At 41.5% G+C, this 23,213-nt stretch overlaps 2 protein-coding genes across 2 annotated transcripts in view; one reads left to right on the forward strand and one right to left on the reverse strand.

Annotated features, from left to right (window-relative positions):
• The window catches only part of HHLA2 (HHLA2 member of B7 family), a 72,091-nt gene extending 61,944 nt beyond the window's left edge, over window positions 1-10,147 (forward strand). The window contains 4 exon segments of the mRNA XM_006170769.3: window positions 2,484-2,801; window positions 5,581-5,700; window positions 8,350-8,411; window positions 9,443-10,147. Of these exon segments, the coding sequence (XP_006170831.1) occupies window positions 2,484-2,801; window positions 5,581-5,700; window positions 8,350-8,411; window positions 9,443-9,475 (533 nt within the window). The 3' untranslated portion in view covers window positions 9,476-10,147.
• Window positions 10,148-11,808: 1,661 nt separating this feature from the next.
• MYH15 (myosin heavy chain 15) overlaps window positions 11,809-23,213 on the reverse strand; it is a 157,760-nt gene continuing 146,355 nt past the window's right edge. Inside the window, exons 38-41 of the mRNA XM_006170764.1 lie at window positions 22,591-22,695; window positions 17,733-17,828; window positions 14,511-14,645; window positions 11,809-12,239 (exon numbers count right to left, since the gene is read on the reverse strand). Of these exons, the coding sequence (XP_006170826.1) occupies window positions 12,225-12,239; window positions 14,511-14,645; window positions 17,733-17,828; window positions 22,591-22,695 (351 nt within the window). The 3' untranslated portion in view covers window positions 11,809-12,224. The remainder of the gene's footprint in view (window positions 12,240-14,510; window positions 14,646-17,732; window positions 17,829-22,590; window positions 22,696-23,213) is intronic.

Here is a 23,213-nt window from a genome sequence, read left to right on the forward strand (position 1 = left end):
CTAGTCCTCCAGCTCCTCAGGATATTGGTTTCCTACACATGTGCCCACTGTGTTTTCAGGCCAGCCTGGAGAGCTGAACCTGCAGTCACCATACGGTTTCCAGTCTTGCAGGATACTTGCATTACTGCTATACCACAGACAAGCTCATTAATTTTAATCCAACTTCTCTGTCACAGCATGATCAGTTTTTAAAATCCTTTCTTTCATTTATTTTTACAAACCAAAATTCTGATCAATTCTTATTTATAACCTGTTTAAGAAAATACTAAAGTGTATAAAAGTTAATTTGATATCTTCCTATCCAACTCCAAGTTGACCTATTATCTTACATTTTATTAGTATCATAGCAAACATTTCTGTATATCTCTCTTATATGGGGAAAGTCAAGGCTAGTTATTTTTGTTGGCCTTCTGGTGAACCTGGGTTTCATAGTTTCAAAATGCTTACTAAAAAAATATTATTAAAGTTGTGATTTATCACCCTGACATGAATTTATTGGGAAGTCTAGTGTCTAGCACCCCATATTCAATTTTCATCAGCCAGGCAGCAAATGGAAACAGAAAAGGATGTAAAATGTTAATACTATAAATATTTCTTTGTAAAATCATAACTTCTCATGTTTACACAGAATTGTGAGTATCCTATAGCTCTAACAATGCCTGCAACTCAGTATTTTTTTTCTTCATGGAGAATCTATCACGTTCCAAACTTTGTCACTGTCACATAGTGCTCTTAACGTGGATGCCTATTTATTTTTGGAGCCACAGTATCCAGTACAAACACATCAAAAAAAGTAGACTGGAAATGTGGGCTCCAAAGGAGAGATTAATTCTGTTCACTGTGGTTGGACATGAATGGGGTTGTTACAGAATGTGTGCTCAAGGAAACTGCGTGAGGACAGTTTTAAAGGAATAGGAGGATCTGTCAGGAAAACATCTGTGTTCCAGGTTAAAAAAAAAAAAGTAATATGCTCAAAATCACAGAGGGGTAAAAGGGCATGTGTGACATTCTCAAAAAGTTGATGGAAAATGCTTATAAAAGAACTATGCATGGCTTTTGGGGGGGCAATAAACTTGTACTTTAAATTTCTATGAACACGTCAGAAAGGCGTTTGAGGGTAAAACTAGAGGATCAAGTGATAAATCAAAGAGGGGGGAGAAAAATACAGATGAAAGATCATCTATCCCTCACAAAGGAGCTTGAAAGCAAATTCTGGAGATAGGATGAAGTCAAAGAGAAGTTTGACACATCTGAGGGATCCTGGATTTGCACTTTAGAATGCTTTCTTTGGTAGCACTCTCCTGCAGATGGAATGGAAAACAGATCAGTCTAGAGCCCGGCAGACTACTTTAGGGCATTCCATAGAGGTCAGTCTACAGAAATGCAGAACAGGAAGGACAAGACAAGATTGTTTTGAAAGGGCATGCTTAGAACATCTACCAGAGTCTCTATTCTAAAAAAGCTCAGTCCAGTGGGGAATTACCTGCACACAGCTGGAAAGATACTTCTTAGGAGCAGGAAAAAAAGACTATGTCTAGCCATAAAAATAGAGTAGAGTAAAAGGAGTCCTGCGGAACAACAGCATGTCAGTAGTCACTAGAAGAACAAGATCGAGTTTAAAAGACTAGTAATAGGGACCAGCAGATGGCATAATGGTTATGTTGCTGGACTTCTGTGTAGTTGACTACAATTTGAGTCCTTGACCCAGTGGGTCTGGGCATATGTGCACGTGCATACCCAAAATCCCAAGAGAAGAATGGAGGAGAAGGGACTGTAGCATGGCCATGCCCCCTGAGTGATTTCTTGCCTTCTCTCTGGCAAGTACACGTGCCCTATAGCAAAAAAGAAAAAAAAAAAAAAAAAAAAAAAAAACTAACGACGCTTGATAGGGACTAGCCCCATGGCACCATGGCATAGTGGTTAAGGGAGCTGTATCCCAAATGGTCAAGGTTGACCACAGTTCAAATCCCAGTCCCAGCAGCTTGAAAAACATGTCAAGCATGGGTGCATCCATGCCCCAAATCCCAGTGGGATAGAGAAATGGAGGAGAAGGGATTGTGGCATGACCGTGCACCATTGGAGGTGCTTTTTCCCCTCTCTTCTTTCTCTGGCAAGCAGATGTGCCCTCTTGCACTTAAAAACAGACAAATGAACAGAAAAGCTGGTCATAGGTAGCAACACTCCGGAGGCTGGCAGGTAGCAATATCCTGCCAGGGTGTAGTGAAAACCCAAGTGCTTCACTTCCCTAGCTGAACCTGGGTTAACCCTCCTTGGGGCCTAAACTGACCTTGGTGGAAAGGTTTAAAATAGTATTCAAGTTTTTCTTTTAAGAAACTCCACAGCACAAATATCTAATTTCTTTTCGAAAACAGGTATTTCTAAAAGTATCAATATGACAATCTCCAATCCTTGTTTTCTAGGTGTAACTTAGGAAATTTGTTTGAAAATCTGTATTGACATTTCCTTTTTTATTCTGTTGTTAGATGGATTTCATAAAATGCAAAGCGAACATGTTTCACTCTCATGTCAACTAGTACACCATTTTTTCCCACCAAGTCAAGATTTTAATGTTACTTGGTCCAGAGTGGAAAGTGGGAATTCCTCTGTCCTGGCTAGCTATCCGAGCTCCTCACAGAATGCAGTTATCCGTGAACTTCGGTTCTCATGGAACAGAGAGCCTGTACAGCAGAGCGACTTCTCCATGACTTTGACAGATCTTAGCCCTTCTGATAGTGGGGAGTATTTATGCAATGTTTCTTCAAGGAAATACACTTTACTCACCATCCACACACTGTATGTAGGTAAGTTGTAAAAGTTGGATAATGGGTTTTTGCCATAGTGGCAGAGGTTTGTAAATACCCAACAGGAAACTAGTTGGCTTTTAAAACACACTTTACATTAGTACTTCTCAAAAGATCATCTTCAGGGATACTTTTGGTAAAGATGGTAGCCAACCCTGCCTCCTTCAGCCACATAAAGCTCTGTATGAAATGAATGAACAAATGAATGAATCTGCCATAAGACCTCCTTTTCAGGACTTTGGGGCTTCAGAAATTAAGAGGAACCTATACCATTTGATGGGTCTATGGGCTATGTTCAACTTCTACTCACAATTGTGCCTAAGACGTGCCTGAGGGCCTGGGTTTGGGACTTGAGGTGTGGGACAGAAGGAAGTTAGAATCGGGCCCCCTTGATGCTGGGGAAATGCAGCACTGTCTGTAAACTTGATAGAAATATTCTCCCCATGACATTTGAAACGCTAATTGTATGCCCAATTCAGCTCACTTCTGCCTCTGTTTGAAGTTCACTTCCAAAATTCATTATTCAGAATATTTCTGGCTAACTTGCCATAGTCACAGAACACGAGCTCATGCAGGTGGCTTTCTGGGTGAGCCGCCTGGTCCCCTACATTTAACCTGACCTCGTGGGACACCACAGCAGCTCTTTCTACCCCTTAATAAAGATCAAAGGGGCACGGACTGTGTTTGGGAAATATTTCTATCATTCCAACTGTGAGAATTAGACAGAATGACAGATTTGAAAGTTTGGCGATTCTATGTAGTGAGATTTGGAGATAAAACCACATAGTTGCCTTGGGTCATGTGGTCTTCAAAAAGATAGAATCTTCTAGATACTGACAGATAACACTCCCTTTGTAGAGCTGGCACACTGAGACTATAGAATGAAAAAATAGCAATGCATTTGAAACCCCCATTTTCCTCCAAAAAGTGCTAGTTTTATGTAAAATACAGTTGAGCCTGCAGCCTGCAGTCTATTTTTCAAATGTTGCCTCATGTTAGATTCATTTTGGAGCATAGAGAAATAATCAAGAAGAAATGGTCTGAAGATCACATATGGCCCATTTTCCTACCGAGATCTAATTTTCAGTTCACACAAAGTGAAGCATTAGATCTATTCTATCTCGGGGGTGGCGGGGGGAGGGGGGAAGAAAAGGTTTTTTTGTTGTTATTTTCAGAACTTCTCTTTTCAAGTAAACCTGGCAAATTGGGATTGAGGGAGGGCCACACTTCCTCCCAGGAAGAGGCCTACAGCAGAAACCATCTTGGCAGGGCAGAAAATAAGGAAAATAGCCCTAGTATCCTACACATCACCCCTTCAAGTAAATTTGGCTCACTACTCTGAATTGTAATTTTCCATTTGCTTCCTTACCTGGGAGATGCTACATTTGAAAAAGAATCATGTTATAGGAATAGCGTATGAGTCCTGTAGTCTAGATTTTCTCAGTAAAGGTTGTACTGAACTGAATGGCATTAGATAATTCTTGCTAAAGTTTGCTGCTGAGTCAGTCTATAACCTTGGGCAAATCTCTTTACAGATGAGGTGGGGAGGGGGCAGAGGGTCAAGTGAGAAGCAGATATGCCTTGCAGGATTTTCTTCAGGAGAGGAAAAAAACACATATGAAAACACTTTGGAAAATCAATTTAACATTTCTTCTAAATCTTGACATGGGTATAGAATTTCACCGTGACACAAATAGGTGGAGAGATTGTATTGTTCATTGAAAAACATTATTAAGTAATAAGCATGTTCAAAAATCATGTTATATAATATTTATTTTAGGGAATAATTTATAAAAAAAAAAAAAGTTTTCCTCCATGGGACCAGCAGGTGGGTATGGTGGTTAAGGGCACTGGACTCCTACATGGCTGCTCGTGGTTTGGGTCCCAGACCTGGCTGTCTTGTTTCTCACTTTCCCCCTTTCTCACTCTGTCCATTTCTGATCAAATTAAGATGAATTAAATAAAGTTAAATAATGTTTCCAAAAAAGGTTTTCTCTCCCTGAATTAGCCTTTGTGCCCAATACTCCCATTCACCAGAAAACAGAAATCACATGAGTAACAGGGATTTGACTTTGGTAACCCGAAATCTCTAAATTTCTGCCTTCAGGAGTCCTCACTTCCTTTAATACTTATTATATTTCTAGTCCTGACCACATACTGGAAGTTCAGGTTCCTCCAGTCACTTTGGAGGAGCTCCAAACACTCTGTTATTCCAAGGGTCACCTGTGGCCTCTCACTTAACAATGACTCCTACATGGCGCCTCTCAGCACCTCCAAACTTTTCAATGTGTCCCTAGGGCATTGCACTCTTTCTTGGTCCTCCAAGAACACTGGGCTGAGGGCAGTTTACAGTTACAATGAACCCTATTTATAAAAGCGTGTTAATTTCCTCATTATAATATAAAGCAATAGAAACTTAAAACCTATAATAGATGCACTGCCTCCTAAGTTTTCAGAGTCCTTTCTCTCCCAAGCCCACTCCCATGCAGCCCAAACTGGTTAATATTACAACATCTACAGGCTTCTCTCAATAGAGACTCTGAGACTGGGAGATGCTTATGCTCATGACAACTCTCCATTCTGGACCAGACTCTTGGCTTTACCTTTTAAAAGGACCTTTCCTTGTGCAGTGTTCTTGTATGAATTCTGCCTCCTGCCTTGAATGCAGAAATAGTTTTTAAAATAGTAAATATATTCTACCCCAACCGCCTACTTACATTTTTCTTATTTGCTAATTTTTTCTTCCAGTTCACAGACTTTATTTCTTTGTTTTATTTAGAACAGAGTCAAGCCGTCTGGAAAATTGTTGTTCCCATTTTGAGCGTGGTTGTTATAGCTCTGATTTTGATAACACTATGCCTTCAAGGTAAATCCAGGAACTTCGGGAATTCCAACACAGGTAATATGGAGAGTTGGGTCTCTAGCCCCAGGTAGTCCACATTATGTGTATTAAACATACATGGAAATTCATACCTACACCACTGCTGGGCATGTATATGAATCAAACTTTTCTGGACAGTCATTTGTAAAATTTATCTGAAATCTGGGACCAGCAGAAGGCATAATGGTCACGTCACTAGACTCCCACGTAGTTGACCACAGTTCGAGTCCTGGACCTGGCAGCTTAAAACTCATGCCAGGTGCATGTGCATCATGCCCAAGATCCCAAGAGGAGACTAGAGGAGAAGGGATTGTGGCATGGTCATTCCCCCGGGAGCTGATTTCTCGCTTTCTGTCTCCGTCTCTCCAGCAAGCACATGCACCCTGTAGCAAAAATTTCTTTTAAAAATATTATCTAAAATTCTCTAAAAATGCTTCTTAATTTCTAATTTCTACATTATATTCTAATACTAGAAATGTGAAATGTATTTCACGTGATGATCAGCAGCACACCAAGCTATATATAATCACATTCATTATAGCACACTGCCATTATTTCTAGCCCCCCTACCATTTTTAATAAATAATAGGAGAACCCATTAAGTTAACTGAACATCACATGTGCTTTTGTCTTAACAAAAAAATTTTTAAAAGAGAGAGAAATTCAATTTGGCATTAGACTGGTAAACAGAGTGATCTAATTGTCCTATATTGCAAAATAGAAAGAAATATGCCAATGCTTTAAAAAGCTGCCGTTGAAGTGACTATGTTCTTCCTGGTCCTCACACCTCACCTAAATACTTCTTTAAGTCCCTGAGCTTCACTGCTTCCTGCTCTGAGTTTAGCCTATGGTTGGTACTACTCAGAACTGCAGTGTTCTTATGGGCTATTTTATTTTAATCTTTGCTAAGTTTTTAATGCTAAGAAACTTTATGTAACAAACCTGTACAATTTATAGTCATTTTAAATTATGTCAGATGTAAGATGTCCTGGTCACAAGATTTAAAAAATACTTTCCTTTTGTGAACAGAATCTGAGCTGGAAGGAGTCTGGGAAAACTTTGATTTAGTTTAACTCTACAGTTTACCAATCAGGAAATGGATCCAGGAAGTTATAACTCAAGCGCTAAGTAGGAAAGTGAAACAGATTTCTGTGTGCTCTGGGACCTCCCAGCTAGCCAGTGTAGAGGCAGACCTAGGCCTGAGAAGCTCCCCTTATTCTATCAGCCTCCTGAGAAGTTCTGGTTGTCCTGGGAAGCAGGATAGAGCCCATGTTCTTCTTGCACTTTCCTCTGGTTGATATTTGCCTATTACCACTGCTCATGTTAGGGGATTTGGATTATAGCAGAAAGTGTTACTGAAGATGGGACATTAAGGGTGACAGTGAGTGGCAGCTTTACCACCGTGATTGTTTGTACTGATGGGCAGGCTAGTCCCTTTATTTGTTACAAACTGGCCAGAAACAGGAAGAGGTGGTGGGCCACAAGTCTAGCTTGTTCTTCAAGTGTACCCCCCGTCCTATATTCGTCATTGGATTAGGTTCAAATGAGGGGAGCAGAAGCCAAGTCCTCCTCAGGGATGACTGTTTAGTTTCTATATTGAACATGGGCCTAAGTCAGGTCTCGATGGAAAATGCCTGTCAGAGTCCAAACTGTAGAAAGGGGAACGCAAGATAGTGCACCCCTCCCCCCCAGAGCTAGAAGCACCTGACCCCAGCTACCTGTACTTGAAGGGACAAAGACAGTTCCCAGGGAGTCACCTAAAATTTGCTGGCTTGTAAGGAGTGTGACCTAACATCAAAGGACACAGCCAGATCAAGGTGGCCTTTCAGGGAAACAGCAGGGAGAATGAATACCTGATCTGATTCTCCCCTCTAGGAGCTAGAGGGAGCAGATACCCTGCCAGTCCAGGGAAGCTCCCCAGAGCAGGGCCCAGTGGATTCTCGTTCTGGAGGACCAGTCAATATTGGCCGCTTAAAATGTTCCCTGCTATACTGTCTCTACTGTAGAAGATAATGTACATGGGACTGTCTTTGCCTTGACTGATATGTACTCCCATTCGTGCTGGGGAAAAAGCATGTGTACACTGTAAAGCTGTACAGTGATTAAGTGTAAACTTTACAATGTGAAATAGTTTTTAAAAGTTCTATAATTCTGCAGATGAACTGAAAGTATATTTGGAGCTGTTTGACTAAGCCACAAAATTTTATCTACCTCTAGATCTCTGTAATTTCATAGGACTGTGGTTTATGTTTTATTTTTTAATCCATTGTCTGTTAGTTTTTTAATATGCCTTTAGACTAGCATATGTATACAAGGGCCAGATTTTAGCCAAGCCCAGAAGAAGGCTTTCCCTTCTCGGACGTCTCTTCTTTGTTAGGAGTTGTCAGAACCTGGCCAACAATCCTAAAGAGACAGAGATTGCTGGCCCAGCTAAACTGCCTTTATTCCTTCCTTGGAGCACCTGAATCAACCATAAGAATTTACTGCTCCTTCTGATGATGTGTTTTTACATCAAATGCATTTTTTATGCTATTTGTTGAAAGATAGACGTGAAGGCCAGAGTAACAAAAGTGATTCTAATAACACAATTATGCTGAGATGGGAATAGGGAAATTTGAGTGTTCACAAACGATTTTTTCTTAAAGTTTGTCCTCTTTCTTCCTGTAGACCACCTTCCTGACCCTACCAATGAGAAAGCTAGCAGGACTGGTAATGTGGATGAAAATATGGTAAGGCATCGTTTCCGCTACCAAACCACGTATAGTATAAAAATGCTACTGTAAAAAGGTAATTGAAGTTTTGACTGATTCACATATCAGCATGTAGGGCTTTTATGGAGAAATAAAAGCAGGAGGGATTACAGAATCATATAGCAGGGAAAAAATACAAGTACACTTTTCCCAATGTCTATAATTAAACAGCCTTTACTTGCTTGAATTGATGGTTGCTCTTCCCATGTCCTGTGGTTATTTGTAAGAGGATCTCAGAGGCACTGTGCATGTGAGAGGGCGACAGTGTACTGACTCTCCAGGCAGAAGCATGAAACATGGGCCTGGAGAGAAGTGGAAAGAAGCACAGACACAGATACAATGGAGGAAAGCAGATCATAGCTTCTGCCCAAAGTCAGACTGCTGACTTTCTATACTTTCCCAACCACGTCTAGGCTCTTCAGGGAATGATAACTCACAAATTAAAGTTGGCCTATCTCCTTTTTGCCACATACCTTTTATTATTTGTCTGTTCTATTAATCAGAATATGAATAAGGACCAGGAGTGGTGTAAACTTGTATTTCTACTGTTAAAAACTCAAGAACATCTAGCAGGGAGATTAAAATGGATGACTTCATAGTTACTTATTTTATAATTGTCTCACAGACTTTAAATTACCCATGTAAGCAACAGCCTAAAGTTCATCATACCCTGCCCCCCCAAAGGAAAAAAAAAGAAAAATACTACTGCTACCATTAAATATTTAAAGGTGGTTATTCTGGGCTTGGTAGTTAAAGTGACTGGATACCACGCAGCCAACCATGAGTGAGTTTCCAGTCTTGTACCAGGCACATGTGTGTGTGCGCCCAAGACCCCAGAAGGAGGAGGGAATAGAGAAGGGATGCAGCATGGCCATTCCCCACAGGCGGTGCAGTCTTGGTCTCTCCCTGTCTATCTCCAACCAGTGTACATGTCCTCTGGCACTTTATTTATTTAGTGGTTATTCTGACTTGAACAATAGACCCTTAGAGTCCATTTTTCTTGATTCTAGCCTCTTACGAACACCGGGCAGGGTGGAAAATAAAGGCAAACTGTGACAACACATGATGAGCATCCAGGACTCCAGGATTCCTCTCCCCACCCTTCATTGGATGCAGCCAGTGACGTCAGATCTGACAGTTCCACCACTGCAAAGGCTTATAACCAGTTTTACATTCACTCTTCAAGACTAAGCATCATTTACTGGGGCCCCAACTTACATCAAGATTATAAATATCTGGATGCAAAGGATTCCAATTCAACTTAACAAAACAAACTATTTGACTTATTTACATTCCTGCACAGTCAGCCCAGGAGGCTACAATGAGGTTTTCACCAAGAACTTGGAAGAAATATATCACTGGCAGCTGATTCAACTGGTAATGGGTAGGAGAAGCAGGTAGAAGTCACCTTAGTGAAAAGGCTAAAAATCAGGGTTTGGAAACCTAGATAATTGACTGGTCAAGGTATTGTGATCTACTTGTATGTGAATGGTTATCTCACTGCAACCGACTAGGTTAGAAACCCCAAGGAGTAAGAATGTCAGTTATTTCCAGGGCTGCTTAGGAAAAAGTCCGTCTCAACTGAAGATTTGACGTATCAAGAGTTGGGTTAAGCCTGCCAACACTAGGCTTGCATAGGTGAGTGAACTTAGCCATGAAGGTAAGTTTTTTGTTTTTTGGTGATTTTTTTTTTTTTTTTGAGAGTTTTTTTGCTATAGGGCGCGTGCACTCGCCAGAAAGACAGAGAGAGAAAGAGAGACAGAAAGTGAGAAATCACCCCTTCCAGGGGTGATGCACACTGCAATTCCTTCTCCTCCATTCTCATCTCAGGATCTTGGGCACGCACACATACATGCCCAGCATGAGTTTAAGCCACTGGGTCTGGGACTCGAACCGTGGTCGACTATGTGGGAGTCCAGTGACATAGCCATTACGCCAACTGCTGGTCCCAAAGATAAGTTTTTAAACATATTTTTATTAACATATAATAATTATACATAATGTGGGGGATACAATATGATGTTATAGTCTAAGAACACAATGTATAATCATTTATTCAGGATAATTAGCATACCCATCTTTTGTCATTACTTGTGTTAGGAACATTTGGAATCATCCCTTTCAGTTATTTTGAGATGTATAACAAGTTGTTGCTATCTTTATTCTCCCTGTTGTATTGTTATAAAATAAAATGGTTGGTATGTTTGTTAATCAGCCTTCTAATAAATTTAATCTCCATATCAATTCCTATGCAAGGAGAGGTCAGTTAAGCTGACTTATGATCTGCTCCCCTTCATTTGGATCAATTTATAGGAAAGTAATACTCTAATATTAATGCTTGTAAACTTGTCATTACAAGTACATTTTTGTGACTTAATTTTCTAGACAGTTTCTTATATCTGCAATCTTATTTCTGTTAATCAACATCCTTCTATTCCCTTATATCCTTCTCAGTCATAGCAGTTGGTCTTCATCCTTCTATAAAGCCACTGAGAACAACAGAAAATAAGGATTCATTGCAAAGCTTCATCCTTACAGAGAGGAGAGCGCTGGGCCTTGCAGTCACTATAGGTGAGCTGTGATCAGGAAGGAGAGCTGGACGTGGAGTAAGGAGGGTGGGGGTAAAGAAGTACCTGCAAGAATGAACCAGAACCCACACCTACTCTCACAGCTTTCACCGCAATAATGTGGGTGAGCTGCAGGAGTGCCTGTTGCCACAGAGTTGCACACACCAGGCCAGGACTCTGCAGAGCTGGAGGAGGAGACTGGCAGGAACTATGGGCCTAGGGTACTGTCAGTCCAGAAAGCTGTCACTGACCTCTGCTGACTCAATTTTATGACCTGGAATAATTTTTTTTGAGCTTTCCCAAGTCATACTGACTATATGAGCAAATAATAAGCAGCTGTTCCTTCACTTCTGCATACCAAATCTGGTGCAAATTTCTTTTGTGACCAACTCTATCTAGAATCACACAGAGAAAGGAATCCCTGGACATGTTCCTCCAGATTAACTAAATCAGCACAACACAATACCAGCATACCACCTGTCACTGAGTGGCTTGTGAGAAGTTGCCTCAGTGTTTAAATCAGTATCAGCATGTAGCCTGCATGTACGTCAATTCAGAGGATTTCACCTACAAGCTCAAAGTACCCAACTGTGACTATAGGTATATCAATACTGTAAGAAAATTTCATCAGTTTCTAATGGCTAAAAATACAGATTCATGCTGAATCCAGCAAAGTTTACTAACTTGACTAATAACCATTTACCAACATACCCTCGTGCTCACACAGCATAACCAGGCTAAAGATGCCTTTTATTTTTAAAACATTTATTTATACTTAAATAAATCACAATAAATTATAATTTTGGGGCTTCCAGGTTCACGACTTGAATTGCAGTCAGCCACATGGGAGTCCAGTGCTTCAACCACCACTCCACATGCTCACCTAAAGATGTGTTTTAAATATTACCAATTAAGAGGCAATATGGACAAAAGAATATTTATTCATTTGTTCTTATAGCATCAGGAGTGAAAAGATTCTTGCCTCTATTTAATCTTTTGTGTGAAATGTTAAAAGGCAGTTTACTTGCATTTGAAGATCAAAAAAATCCCCATTAACCTTGGAAGCAACAATATTCCCTTTAATCATTACATTTTTGTAGTCACCTTGCTTAAACTGCTTTTCACACCATATAAACATGCTTATTTCTAATGAAATTGAGGGCTTGGGCCATAAAATACCACCCTCCTTGTTCTTCTCCAGTTGTCCTTTCAAAGCAGGGTCTGCTTATTCTTCACGAACCTGAAAAACAGAATGTCAGTGTATTCTGTGTAATTCCTGTGAATTTCACCAATGGAACACCTTCCCAGAATGAAGCTGAGTCCTTTCGGGGGTAAGCAAATTTTGACCAAGTCTTCCTTGACTTCAAAGGGAGGTAGGGAATTGAGACAATTATCTGCATTACAGAAAGCAGACGCTGGAAACCACCCCAAGGACGTGCCGGTCACTCTCAACTTTCGGCAGGCCTTGCCTTGCCAGTGAAGGCAGTGCCCTCTTTTGCCAACCCCACAAGGGAAAAGATTTTGCAACCACATCCCACATTTGTTCTACTGCCCCAGTACAAAGTTCTATCAGAAAAACCTTTTCCTTGTGCTTAGGATGGTTAGGGGGTTTTCATGCTTTTCTTCTGTGAATGGGAAACAATTAGTCATTGCACTGCCAAGAAAGGTTTCCCTATTCATCTCTGGCCTCTCAGAAGCAATTTCTGCTTCACTCATTTTATTCTTTGTTGGAAATAACTGTGACAAAGTCGAATGCATGGCATCTGTTTGGGAGGCCCTTTGACCTCCTGCAGCTGAGCGCAATTGCAGCATGTGTGAGAGACAGCTCCCTAAACCCATTATGTGGGCTTGCTGGGCAGCTCTGCACAGAAGACCCTAAATCCAGTGCCATAACATTTCTCTTATTGAGGCCAGGGATCAATCCACTTAACTGGACCTCTTATAGGACTGATCTTGGCAACAACGGGCATCAGTAAAAACCTCTGGCGTCTGCCGATGACTCATGCTCCTCATATTTAGATCTAAATATATTCATCATGACCAACTTTTAGTCTCTCCTTCAAAAGACACCCGTAACATGGTATTGTTGGTAATCTATCAATTTGCTTTGCAAGGTTACTAGTAATTTGTTTAAAATTAAGAAGGCCAGGCCTTCAAAACTATATATATATTTAAATTAAAAAAATTGTTCCTGTCTGTGCTAGGAACCGTGGTAAGCACTTTACAGGCACTTTATGGATGATAGGTAATATCCAATTTTTTTTTTTTTTGGTGAGGTTTTTGCTTATGGGCGCACAGAGACAGAGAGACAGAAAGCGATAAATCACCCCCCAGGGGGATGAGCATGCTGCAATCCCTTCTCCTCCGTTCTCCTCTCGGGATCTTGGGCATGCACGCACACGCGCCTGGCGTGAGTTTTAAACCACTGGGTCCGGGATGTGAATCACGGTTGACTACATGGGAGTCCAGCTACATAGCCATTACGCTAATTGCTTGTCCCCAATCTTTTTTTTTTGGAGAGGTTTTTGCTATAGGGCATGTGCGCTCGCCAGACAGAGAGAGAGAGAGAGAGAGAGAGAGACTGAAAGCGAGAAATCACCCTCCGGGAGGATGGCCACACCACAATTCCTTCTCCTCCATGCTCTTGGGATCTTGGGCACACACGCACATGTGCCCAGCGTGAGTTTAAGCCACTGGGTCCAGCATGCAAACCGTGGTCGGCTATATGGGAGTCCAGAGACATAGCCAACACGCTAACTGGTCCCATTATCCAATCTTCTTCAACCTACTTCTCCTAAATCCAGACTTCATTTAAAAACTATGTGTTTGGGGGAAAATCTTCACAAGGAAGTTGAAGTCCCCTTGACTGACCAAACATTCAGTTCAGTGTTCATTGTCACTCTATTGCTTTGCTGGTAACATTTGAACAGTGCCTCTACCATTGCATCAGATAGTCCTCTCACGAATTAGAGATACAGAAAGATCTTCTCTCTGTGTTGGGACAGAATTAAGAATAAATGCAGAGACCTAAAAATGAGGACTCTGGTATTTGTTCTCCTTCACTGCCTCAATTTTAAATATCTTCCTTCTAGGTTTACATATTGATGTGGTACAAAGACATGCACTTGTCTACCATGGGAAGAATTCATTCAGAATTTCAAGCAGATCATTTATGCTTTTAAAATAATCTTTCCTCCATGGTCTCCTGACTATTCTACACAAATGAATTAAAGCCTCAAAGGCCAGAGCCCGTAAGTTAACCTGAAATTAAACATTTGTGCTATATATAAATGCAGCATGCATCCCACTCAATGCTTAGTACTCCCATACTACCTGGACAAGTAGAATTTATTAAATATGGGAAGATTTCATAAGAACCTGTATCTTGTTACTTTTAGAAACATTTTGAAAAGAAAAACAAGAAATTTCTTGTCACATTGGTCCATGCAATGACAGGAGCTCTAAACAAGCATGCCTTAAGAGTTAGAATAGAGTTGAATATCTGCCATACCTTTTTTTCAAATTCTTTTACTTTAATCTTGAGTTTGTTGACTTGAGATTCTGCCAGCTCTGCCCTTTCCTTCGCTTCATTCAACTCATGTTGCTGCTTCTTATACTTGGAAAGATATTGATTGGCTTGTGCTTCCTATAAAAATAAAAAGAAAAGCAATACCATGCTTACCTAGTTCTTTCTTTTTTCTGCTCTGACACAAAGTAAAAAATATGAAAAGAATTTAAACTTCTGACTATTGAATGGAGTATCATATTTTTGGTATGATATTTAGAAATTCAGGCTTTCTAGCAGGCACACGATCCATTTTTATCACTGTTGTTCCCTGGAAATTCAGAACCTGCTTGGCACTTTCCAGCAACTGCACTTAGTTCAGCTGACACAGACTTGGTACATGACAGCATAACCACTGGTGTCTGTTTTGTAATCGATTCAACACCTCGTTCTACCTCTGAGTAGAGGGAACTTAACTTTAAAATTATATGCATCAAGGGAACCAGTAGTTAGCGTAATGGCTATGTCGCTGGACTCCCACGTAGTCGACTGCGGTTCGTGTCCCGGACCCGGTGGCTTAAAACTCACACCAGGCGCGTGTGCGTGCATGCCCAAGATCCCGAGAGGAGAATGGAGGAGAAGGGATTGTGGCGTGACCATCCCCCCTGGGGGGTGATTTCTCACTTTCTGTCTCTATGTCTCTCTCTGTCTGTCTGGCGAGCGCACGCACCCTACAGTGAAAATCTCTTAAAAAAAAAAATAAAAAATAAAAATAAATAAAAAAAATTATATGCATCAACAGGTAGTTATTAGATGTACCAGTGTTTTGCCCAGATCATTTCAATAATTTGATTCAACTGCAATTCAAGAGATGACAGGCCTAAACAATATGCAAGACATTTTCAAAAGGCTCATAGAGGCTCCAAGAGTAAAACGTGACCCATGTGGGAAGACTCTGGGTTTCCACCAGGAGACCACTGAGTAAGCTAGGCATATGAGCACCCATGACCCATGGCTGGCTGAAGCTGTGGGTAGATTGCAGCATTGATACCTTGTTGGGGGTGCTTTCTGTGTGTGTGTCTTTCTTGTTCATGGAGAATATGTATTATTTAAATAAATAAATAAACAAAAACAAAAAAACAAACCTGCATGGATGTCAAAAACTTGGCACCCAAATAAACTGGTACTGTAATTCCATTTTCCATGAACTTTTTGAATTATTCTCTTATCACCCACACTCCATGTGGCTACAGATACTAACCCAGGGCAGGCAAGGACATTTAAAGTGGTGATGGTTTTGTCCACAGCCACATTCCGGCTCAGCAGGCACAAGTACTGTGACCCAAGTGTGGTTGCCTAAGGTTTGGGCATGAGGGAGGCTCTGGGGTGACTACCCGGCTGAACACATGCCATCCCTACAGGATACCCTGCTCTCACTTGGCTTATTTCTCATCACATGCATTTTTGGGTGTAATCACAAGGTCACGGGAGAGAGCACAGGCTTCCTGGGGGGAAAAGTAGCACATATTTTACAAGTAATAATTCTTACTAAAGAAAAAATAGAGCATGAGCAGACTAAGAGGTTCTCTCCGACAAGCTGCTCCTTCAACTCAGGACCACACATCTCTAATAATCAAAAGGTAGTGGCTGGGAAACCCAAGGCCCTGTAATTCCCACCCCTTCCCTGTAGGGACTTACTGCTGCCTCCACTTGCTGCCTGTAGCTTTGCACTTTCACCTGAAGTTTATCCATCAGAGTCTGCATCCTACTCAGGTTTTTCTTGTCTTCCTCTGCCTGAAACACATAGGTATGTATGAGAAGGTGATTTGAAGGATTCAGCAGTCTACATTGGAAGTAGGCTCAATGTGAAGAGATAAGGGGGGGGGGGCCTCCATAAAACACAGCTCTGAGCAATGAGTCATCTCTCTTCATCCACCCCAGCATTCCACGACCTGAGCTAAAATAAGTTAGAGCCATGAGGTTCAATTTGGTCTTTAATTCTGCCATCCCAAATCTGCCTGAGGTTTTCTCAGTAAGAACAAAGTGCATTATAACAAACACGTTACCTCCTAATCAAAACTCACCCTTGAACTTTCTAATTGACCTTTGGCTTTGGATCATGAAACTATGTGAAAGGTATATTTTCTGCAATTCTGGCATGGCGTCAGCAGAGAGAGAAAATTCCACAAGCTATGGGACCTTGGTGTGCCCATTCTCGTTGCCTCAATCACAGTCCAGGCTTGGACTGGATAAAGGAAATCTGGGAGAACAGTGCTTCTTAAAAAAAAAAATAAAAAATAAAAATAAATAAAAAAAATTATATGCATCAACAGGTAGTTATTAGATGTACCAGTGTTTTGCCCAGATCATTTCAATAATTAATTCAACTGCAATTCAAGAGATGACAGGCCTAAACAATATGCAAGACATTTTCAAAAGGCTCATAGAGGCTCCAAGAGTAAAACGTGACCCATGTGGGAAGACTCTGGGTTTCCACCAGGAGACCACTGAGTAAGCTAGGCATATGAGCACCCATGACCCATGGCTGGCTGAAGCTGTGGGTAGATTGCAGCATTGATACCTTGTTGGGGGTGCTTTCTGTGTGTGTGTCTTTCTTGTTCATGGAGAATATGTATTATTTAAATAAATAAATAAACAAAAACAAAAAAACAAACCTGCATGGATGTCAAAAACTTGGCACCCAAATAAACTGGTACTGTAATTCCATTTTCCATGAACTTTTTGAATTATTCTCTTATCACCCACACTCCATGTGGCTACAGATACTAACCCAGGGCAGGCAAGGACATTTAAAGTGGTGATGGTTTTGTCCACAGCCACATTCCGGCTCAGCAGGCACAAGTACTGTGACCCAAGTGTGGTTGCCTAAGGTTTGGGCATGAGGGAGGCTCTGGGGTGACTACCCGGCTGAACACATGCCATCCCTACAGGATACCCTGCTCTCACTTGGCTTATTTCTCATCACATGCATTTTTGGGTGTAATCACAAGGTCACGGGAGAGAGCACAGGCTTCCTGGGGGGAAAAGTAGCACATATTTTACAAGTAATAATTCTTACTAAAGAAAAAATAGAGCATGAGCAGACTAAGAGGTTCTCTCCGACAAACTGCTCCTCTAACTCAGGACCACACATCTCTAATAATCAAAAGGTAGTGGCTGGGAAACCCAAGGCCCTGTAATTCCCACCCCTTCCCTGTAGGGACTTACTGCTGCCTCCACTTGCTGCCTGTAGCTTTGCACTTTCACCTGAAGTTTATCCATCAGAGTCTGCATCCTACTCAGGTTTTTCTTGTCTTCCTCTGCCTGAAACACATAGGTATGTATGAGAAGGTGATTTGAAGGATTCAGCAGTCTACATTGGAAGTAGGCTCAATGTGAAGAGATAAGGGGGGGGGGGACTCCATAAAACACAGCTCTGAGCAATGAGTCATCTCTCTTCATCCACCCCAGCATTCCACGACCTGAGCTAAAATAAGTTAGAGCCATGAGGTTCAATTTGGTCTTTAATTCTGCCATCCCAAATCTGCCTGAGGTTTTCTCAGTAAGAACAAAGTGCATTATAACAAACACGTTACCTCCTAATCAAAACTCACCCTTGAACTTTCTAATTGACCTTTGGCTTTGGATCATGAAACTATGTGAAAGGTATATTTTCTGCAATTCTGGCATGGCGTCAGCAGAGAGAGAAAATTCCACAAGCTATGGGACCTTGGTGTGCCCATTCTCGTTGCCTCAATCACAGTCCAGGCTTGGACTGGATAAAGGAAATCTGGGAGAACAGTGCTTCTCATCTGCTCCATAGTGCCTCTGACTTTCTAAGGAGAAACGATAGGCCACTACCTACCCTCCCCCACCCCCTTTAACTTTAACTGGAGTATTTCCACCCTGGAGCTGTTAAACCTTCTGAAGGGACCCAGCCTGGTAGCACAGTGATAAACCTGAACTGCAGGGTGGGAGGCTACAGGGCTGACCATGGGTTTGGATCCCTGAGTCATGTGCGCATATGCTCAAGATTCTGACAAGCTGGAGCACTGGGGAAGGCGGATCATGGTATGATGAGACCTTGTCAAGGGTGCTTCTCTCTCATGTGTGTGAACATGCTATCATGAATAAAATAAAAATGAAAAAATAAAACTTAAAAAAATTAAACTCCCCCCAATATGTTTCAATCTACTACGGGTTCACAAACAGATTTAATCAATAACCACCTATGCTGCTCTTTTGCAATGCCTTCATTTTACCCATTCCATTACTTGTCAACTTTGGTGGCTTTGATGGTCCCCCCCCCACGCTGACCTTCCACCATTCCCCCCACACACCCTCCCATTATTACTGGTCTGGTCTCCTCCTTTCCCCCTCAGCTTCCCTGCTTGTCCCCTGCACCCTGCAGGCTTAGCCAAGCTGCTGCCAACAGTTGGAATGCCCTTTACCTTGACATACAATCTGACAGCAGCTAATTCATTACCAATTTTAAGCTTACTGAGGCAGGGATAAATATGTAGAGAACTTGGTTGAGGAACTTAGACAGTCTATATTTTAAATTAAATCCATGTTTTCCTCTATCCCTCTACCTCTCAGATTTATGAAATGTGATGATTCATAGCATAATGTGTTTACAGTAAGTTCTAAAATCAACATGGGTTTAATTGGTAATAACCAATTTACTCAGGAGAGAAGTGGTAAAATAGGGCATACAGAAAGAAGAAGAAAAAAAAAAACCTGAAAAAGCTAGCAGTGGTTGCTGATGTTAATGATGTTCCTCCCTCTTGGGAAGACAAAGCCTTTGATGTTAGGCCAAGTTCACATCTCAGCTCTGAGGCATTAAGTAACTGTGGTAGTCCTGGTTGGGCACTGCTTGGATTGCTCTTCAAGAAAAGAACTTTCTGCTCAGCAGATACTGATTCATAGCATAATGTGTTTACAGTAAGTTCTAAAATCAACATGGGTTTAATTGGTAATAACCAATTTACTCAGGAGAGAAGTGGTAAAATAGGGCATACAGAAAAAAAAAAAAAAAAAAAAAACCTGAAAAAGCTAGCAGTGGTTGCTGATGTTAATGATGTTCCTCCCTCTTGGGAAGACAAAGCCTTTGATGTTAGGCCAAGTTCACATCTCAGCTCTGAGGCATTAAGTAACTGTGGTAGTCCTGGTTGGGCACTGCTTGGATTGCTCTTCAAGAAAAGAACTTTCTGCTCAGCAGATACCTGACAGTCTCCAACTGCAGTGCCTTTGGGATCTGCCACAGCATCAGCGCTGTGGCCACAGTTCCCAGGCAGCCCTCGGGCAATACTCACACACTGCAGAGTGACTGTTCCTGAGCAGCCTGTGCAGGAGACTTGCAGAGGCTTACCCTTCACTCTACACTTCTTCCTATCCTCCGCCCTTTAGCCTTTCCCCTCTGGGGTGTGTGACTTGCACTGCTGCACTGTCTGGTGTCTTTCCCCACCTGGTCCTCCTTGCTGGCCCCTTTATCTTTTGCAGGCATTGCCTCCAATCAATCTCCTCTACTTCAAACTCCATCCTGGCATTTGGTTTGGGAAACCACCCAACACAATGACTTAACCAAATTTTGTTTTCTTTCCCCTGAAAAGAAAGAATTTATATTCTTGACTAGACTTGTAAGGATGAAATAACAGCTACACACAGATTCCTGTGGATGGAGAGTGGAAAGTAGAGAAACTGTCTTTACTCTAGAAGAATTACAAGCTCCCAATCCTTTGTCCTGCTTTATAGCACATTTTTTAAAGTTTTACTTATTTCTTCTACAAGAGAAAGGGAATGAAAGATGAAAGCAGCCCCACCAGGGTCCTTATGCCAAAATCCACCCTCAGCCTCTGCCAGCCCAGATCACAGATAGGCATACTTGTGTGCCTGGTGTGAAGAGGGAGGCTCAGGGACATAAACTCAGGACCTTCCAAGTGGGTCTAGTTGTGTTACCACTGTACCACCTTTCTGGCCCCTATGACACATTCTTCTAGGCACTCGAGAGAAAACAGAATGAATTTCAAATGCTAGAGGGACATAAAAAGAAGTAGGATGCTGCAGAGAGGGGTTCTCTTTCCAGTGTCCAAAATCTTCTCAGATGATTTCTCCCAAGAAAAGAGAATTATATTTGTGTCATGTCCAAAATTATTTTTATAAGCACCTAAGAATGCACTATCACAAAATCCCCTGCTTCACAGTCCTGATGGTGATTTTGATGTGAGAGAACAGACTGAATTGACTTACCATCGACCTTGAATATTTCAAAACCAGGTATTGATATCAAGAGATGTGGAAGGCTTTTAATATCTCTTTAAACATACACGGTATAGCCTAATATCTCACATAAAATAGGTGGTCAATAGGTATTATCTGATTTGATGGCAAATCATTGCATCATTGAATAGGTATAGCCTGAGCATTGTGCAGACACCTGGAAAAAATTAATCAGACCACCTCCATACTGGAACATGAGAAACAATAAGAGTTTTACAATGAAGAAACAAAGATAAGACACAATAAAACAAGAATGCATTCCTTGGGCCGATGAAAACCAAAAAAGTATGGCTTTGGTGTTTTGCTCTATAATAAATGTTGTTTATAGAAGAAAATAAGAATAATCAGTGGGGACATAAAAAGAAAACCTCAGACACTATTAATAAGTGGCATTTCACCCCATCAACATGGATGGCTCCCCCACTTTCCTCAAAAGGAGAGTAGAATGACTAACTTTCATGCTCTCCAGGTGTTTACTCAGCCACACCGCCAGGCGCTCATTCCTCAGTAGCTTTGATATCCCTAGCAGAAGTGTCAGACTAACTCATCTTAGAAAAAGAACTACGTGTTCAGTAGGAAAGGAGCTGTGCAAGGAGCTCATTTCATCTTAATTAGCCCAGGATGATGCTTCTGAAGTGCTCTGCTCTCTTATCAACACCACCCTTCCTGCAGCAAGGGGAGAAAACTTTGACAACTCAGCCTTCGGAACCAGAGTCAGGACCAGCAGATCTTGCATTAGTACTTTCAAAGGAGTTGTACAAAGGAGTGCCTGCCTGCAAAGAGGTTGCCTTTTTATTGGAATAAACTATATGGGGAGTCTTTAAATAGTTCAGAAAACATGTGTACTATGAAAAAACTATGTATGCATTTCTACCTATTTTGCACTAAAGTAAAATTGTGCTTTCATTCCATTCTTCCATAAACTTTCTGAAGACCTCTCATATTGTGCAGTGTGAGAGCGCTGGAAAGTGACTTGTGACATCTGTATTCAACAACTGAGATCTACGCAACTACTCTGTTTCAGTTGGAAACTAGCCCTGGAGTGGAACTAAACTGTGCCCTGCCACCCAGGAACTCGTCGACTCCATTGGAAAGAAAAGGGAAGAAAGGGTAGAAAGTGTAATTGTAGGTGAAGGATTCTATTTTTATTTTAGAAATGCAGTAATTACTGGGTGGTCGGAAAAGTCATGACACATTTTTGCATAGAAAAAAAATACGTCATGACTTACCTGACAACCTAATGCTTGTAAGAAGTCTGCCCACCTCCTCTCAATGATTTGTTTGAGACCAGTGTTAGTCAACGGGTTCGATTCAGAAGGCCTTTATTATTTGCTGTCTCCACTTGGCACCAGCAGCAGAGTCCTCAGTGGCCTTTAGTGTTTGTACACCAGAAAACATGAATGGAAATGTACCCTGCTCTGATATTTAGTCAGCGCCCCACGTAAGACACTGGCAGGGTAGCCAACTGCATCTCTGCCAGTCACTTCATTTACACACTGTTCTCACTCAGCTTCTCACAGGAAGGCATCTTTCTGAAAGCACTGCAAACACTATGTGTGGAAAAAATAGGGATGATATAAATAGCTTTTCACTTCTAATTGCAACTTTCCACTCACATTTTGTTTCCTGAGCACTCTGAAGAGACCAACCCAAACCACAAATAGCACAGAAGCCCTGAGTGAGTGAGTCAGCGTCCACTGCTGAGGGGTCACTGCAGGAGTCCCAGAAGGCCATTACAAGCATGAAGAGGCACATTTCTGCAGGAAAAAGCCCAGGCATGTAGACAGGATGTGGCTTCCTAGAATACCTGAGAGGTCAGCTCTTTGATGCATCGTTCAAGTCTGCGGGTTTCCCTCTGGGCCTCCACATTGTGATGGAGTTCACCCTCCAGTTCACCTTCCAGTTCACGAACCTGCAACCAGACCAAGACCTCAGACCACATGCCGGTAGCAAGGCTGGCACTTATGCATCAACTGGCATGATCGTTTGAAATCGAGTGAAACAGTCAAAAGAGGACATGTCACTCTCTTTCTGGTAGTGGTTAAATAGGGCAACCTCTCTGAGAAAACTTCCTTGCCAAAAGTTGAGTTGAACTATATAAATTCATAAAAACACTGTTTAGATGCTGAAAGATGTGAAAAGTTCATACTTGCAGGTGATAAGCTTCCCTTTTTAGATTAAAAATCACATCCATATGTGTACACATGAACGTAAATGTGTATATAAAGTACATTCTATGTAACACACTTTAGGGCTTTGAGCAATATGCTATCTAATTGGAATCTTCTTTCTCCATGTTCAGCTCTGACTCTAAAGAAGTCAGACTCTCAGCCTAGGTCACACACAGCCTGATAATCCTACTTCTGAGAGAGCTATCATGTGGACAAATGGCCTGTAGTCTTAGAGAGTTACACAAACATAGTTAACATT

The sequence above is a fragment of the Tupaia chinensis genome, unplaced genomic scaffold, assembly GCF_000334495.1.
Source record: "Tupaia chinensis unplaced genomic scaffold, TupChi_1.0 Scaffold148904_1, whole genome shotgun sequence".
Lineage (NCBI taxonomy): Eukaryota > Metazoa > Chordata > Mammalia > Scandentia > Tupaiidae > Tupaia > Tupaia belangeri.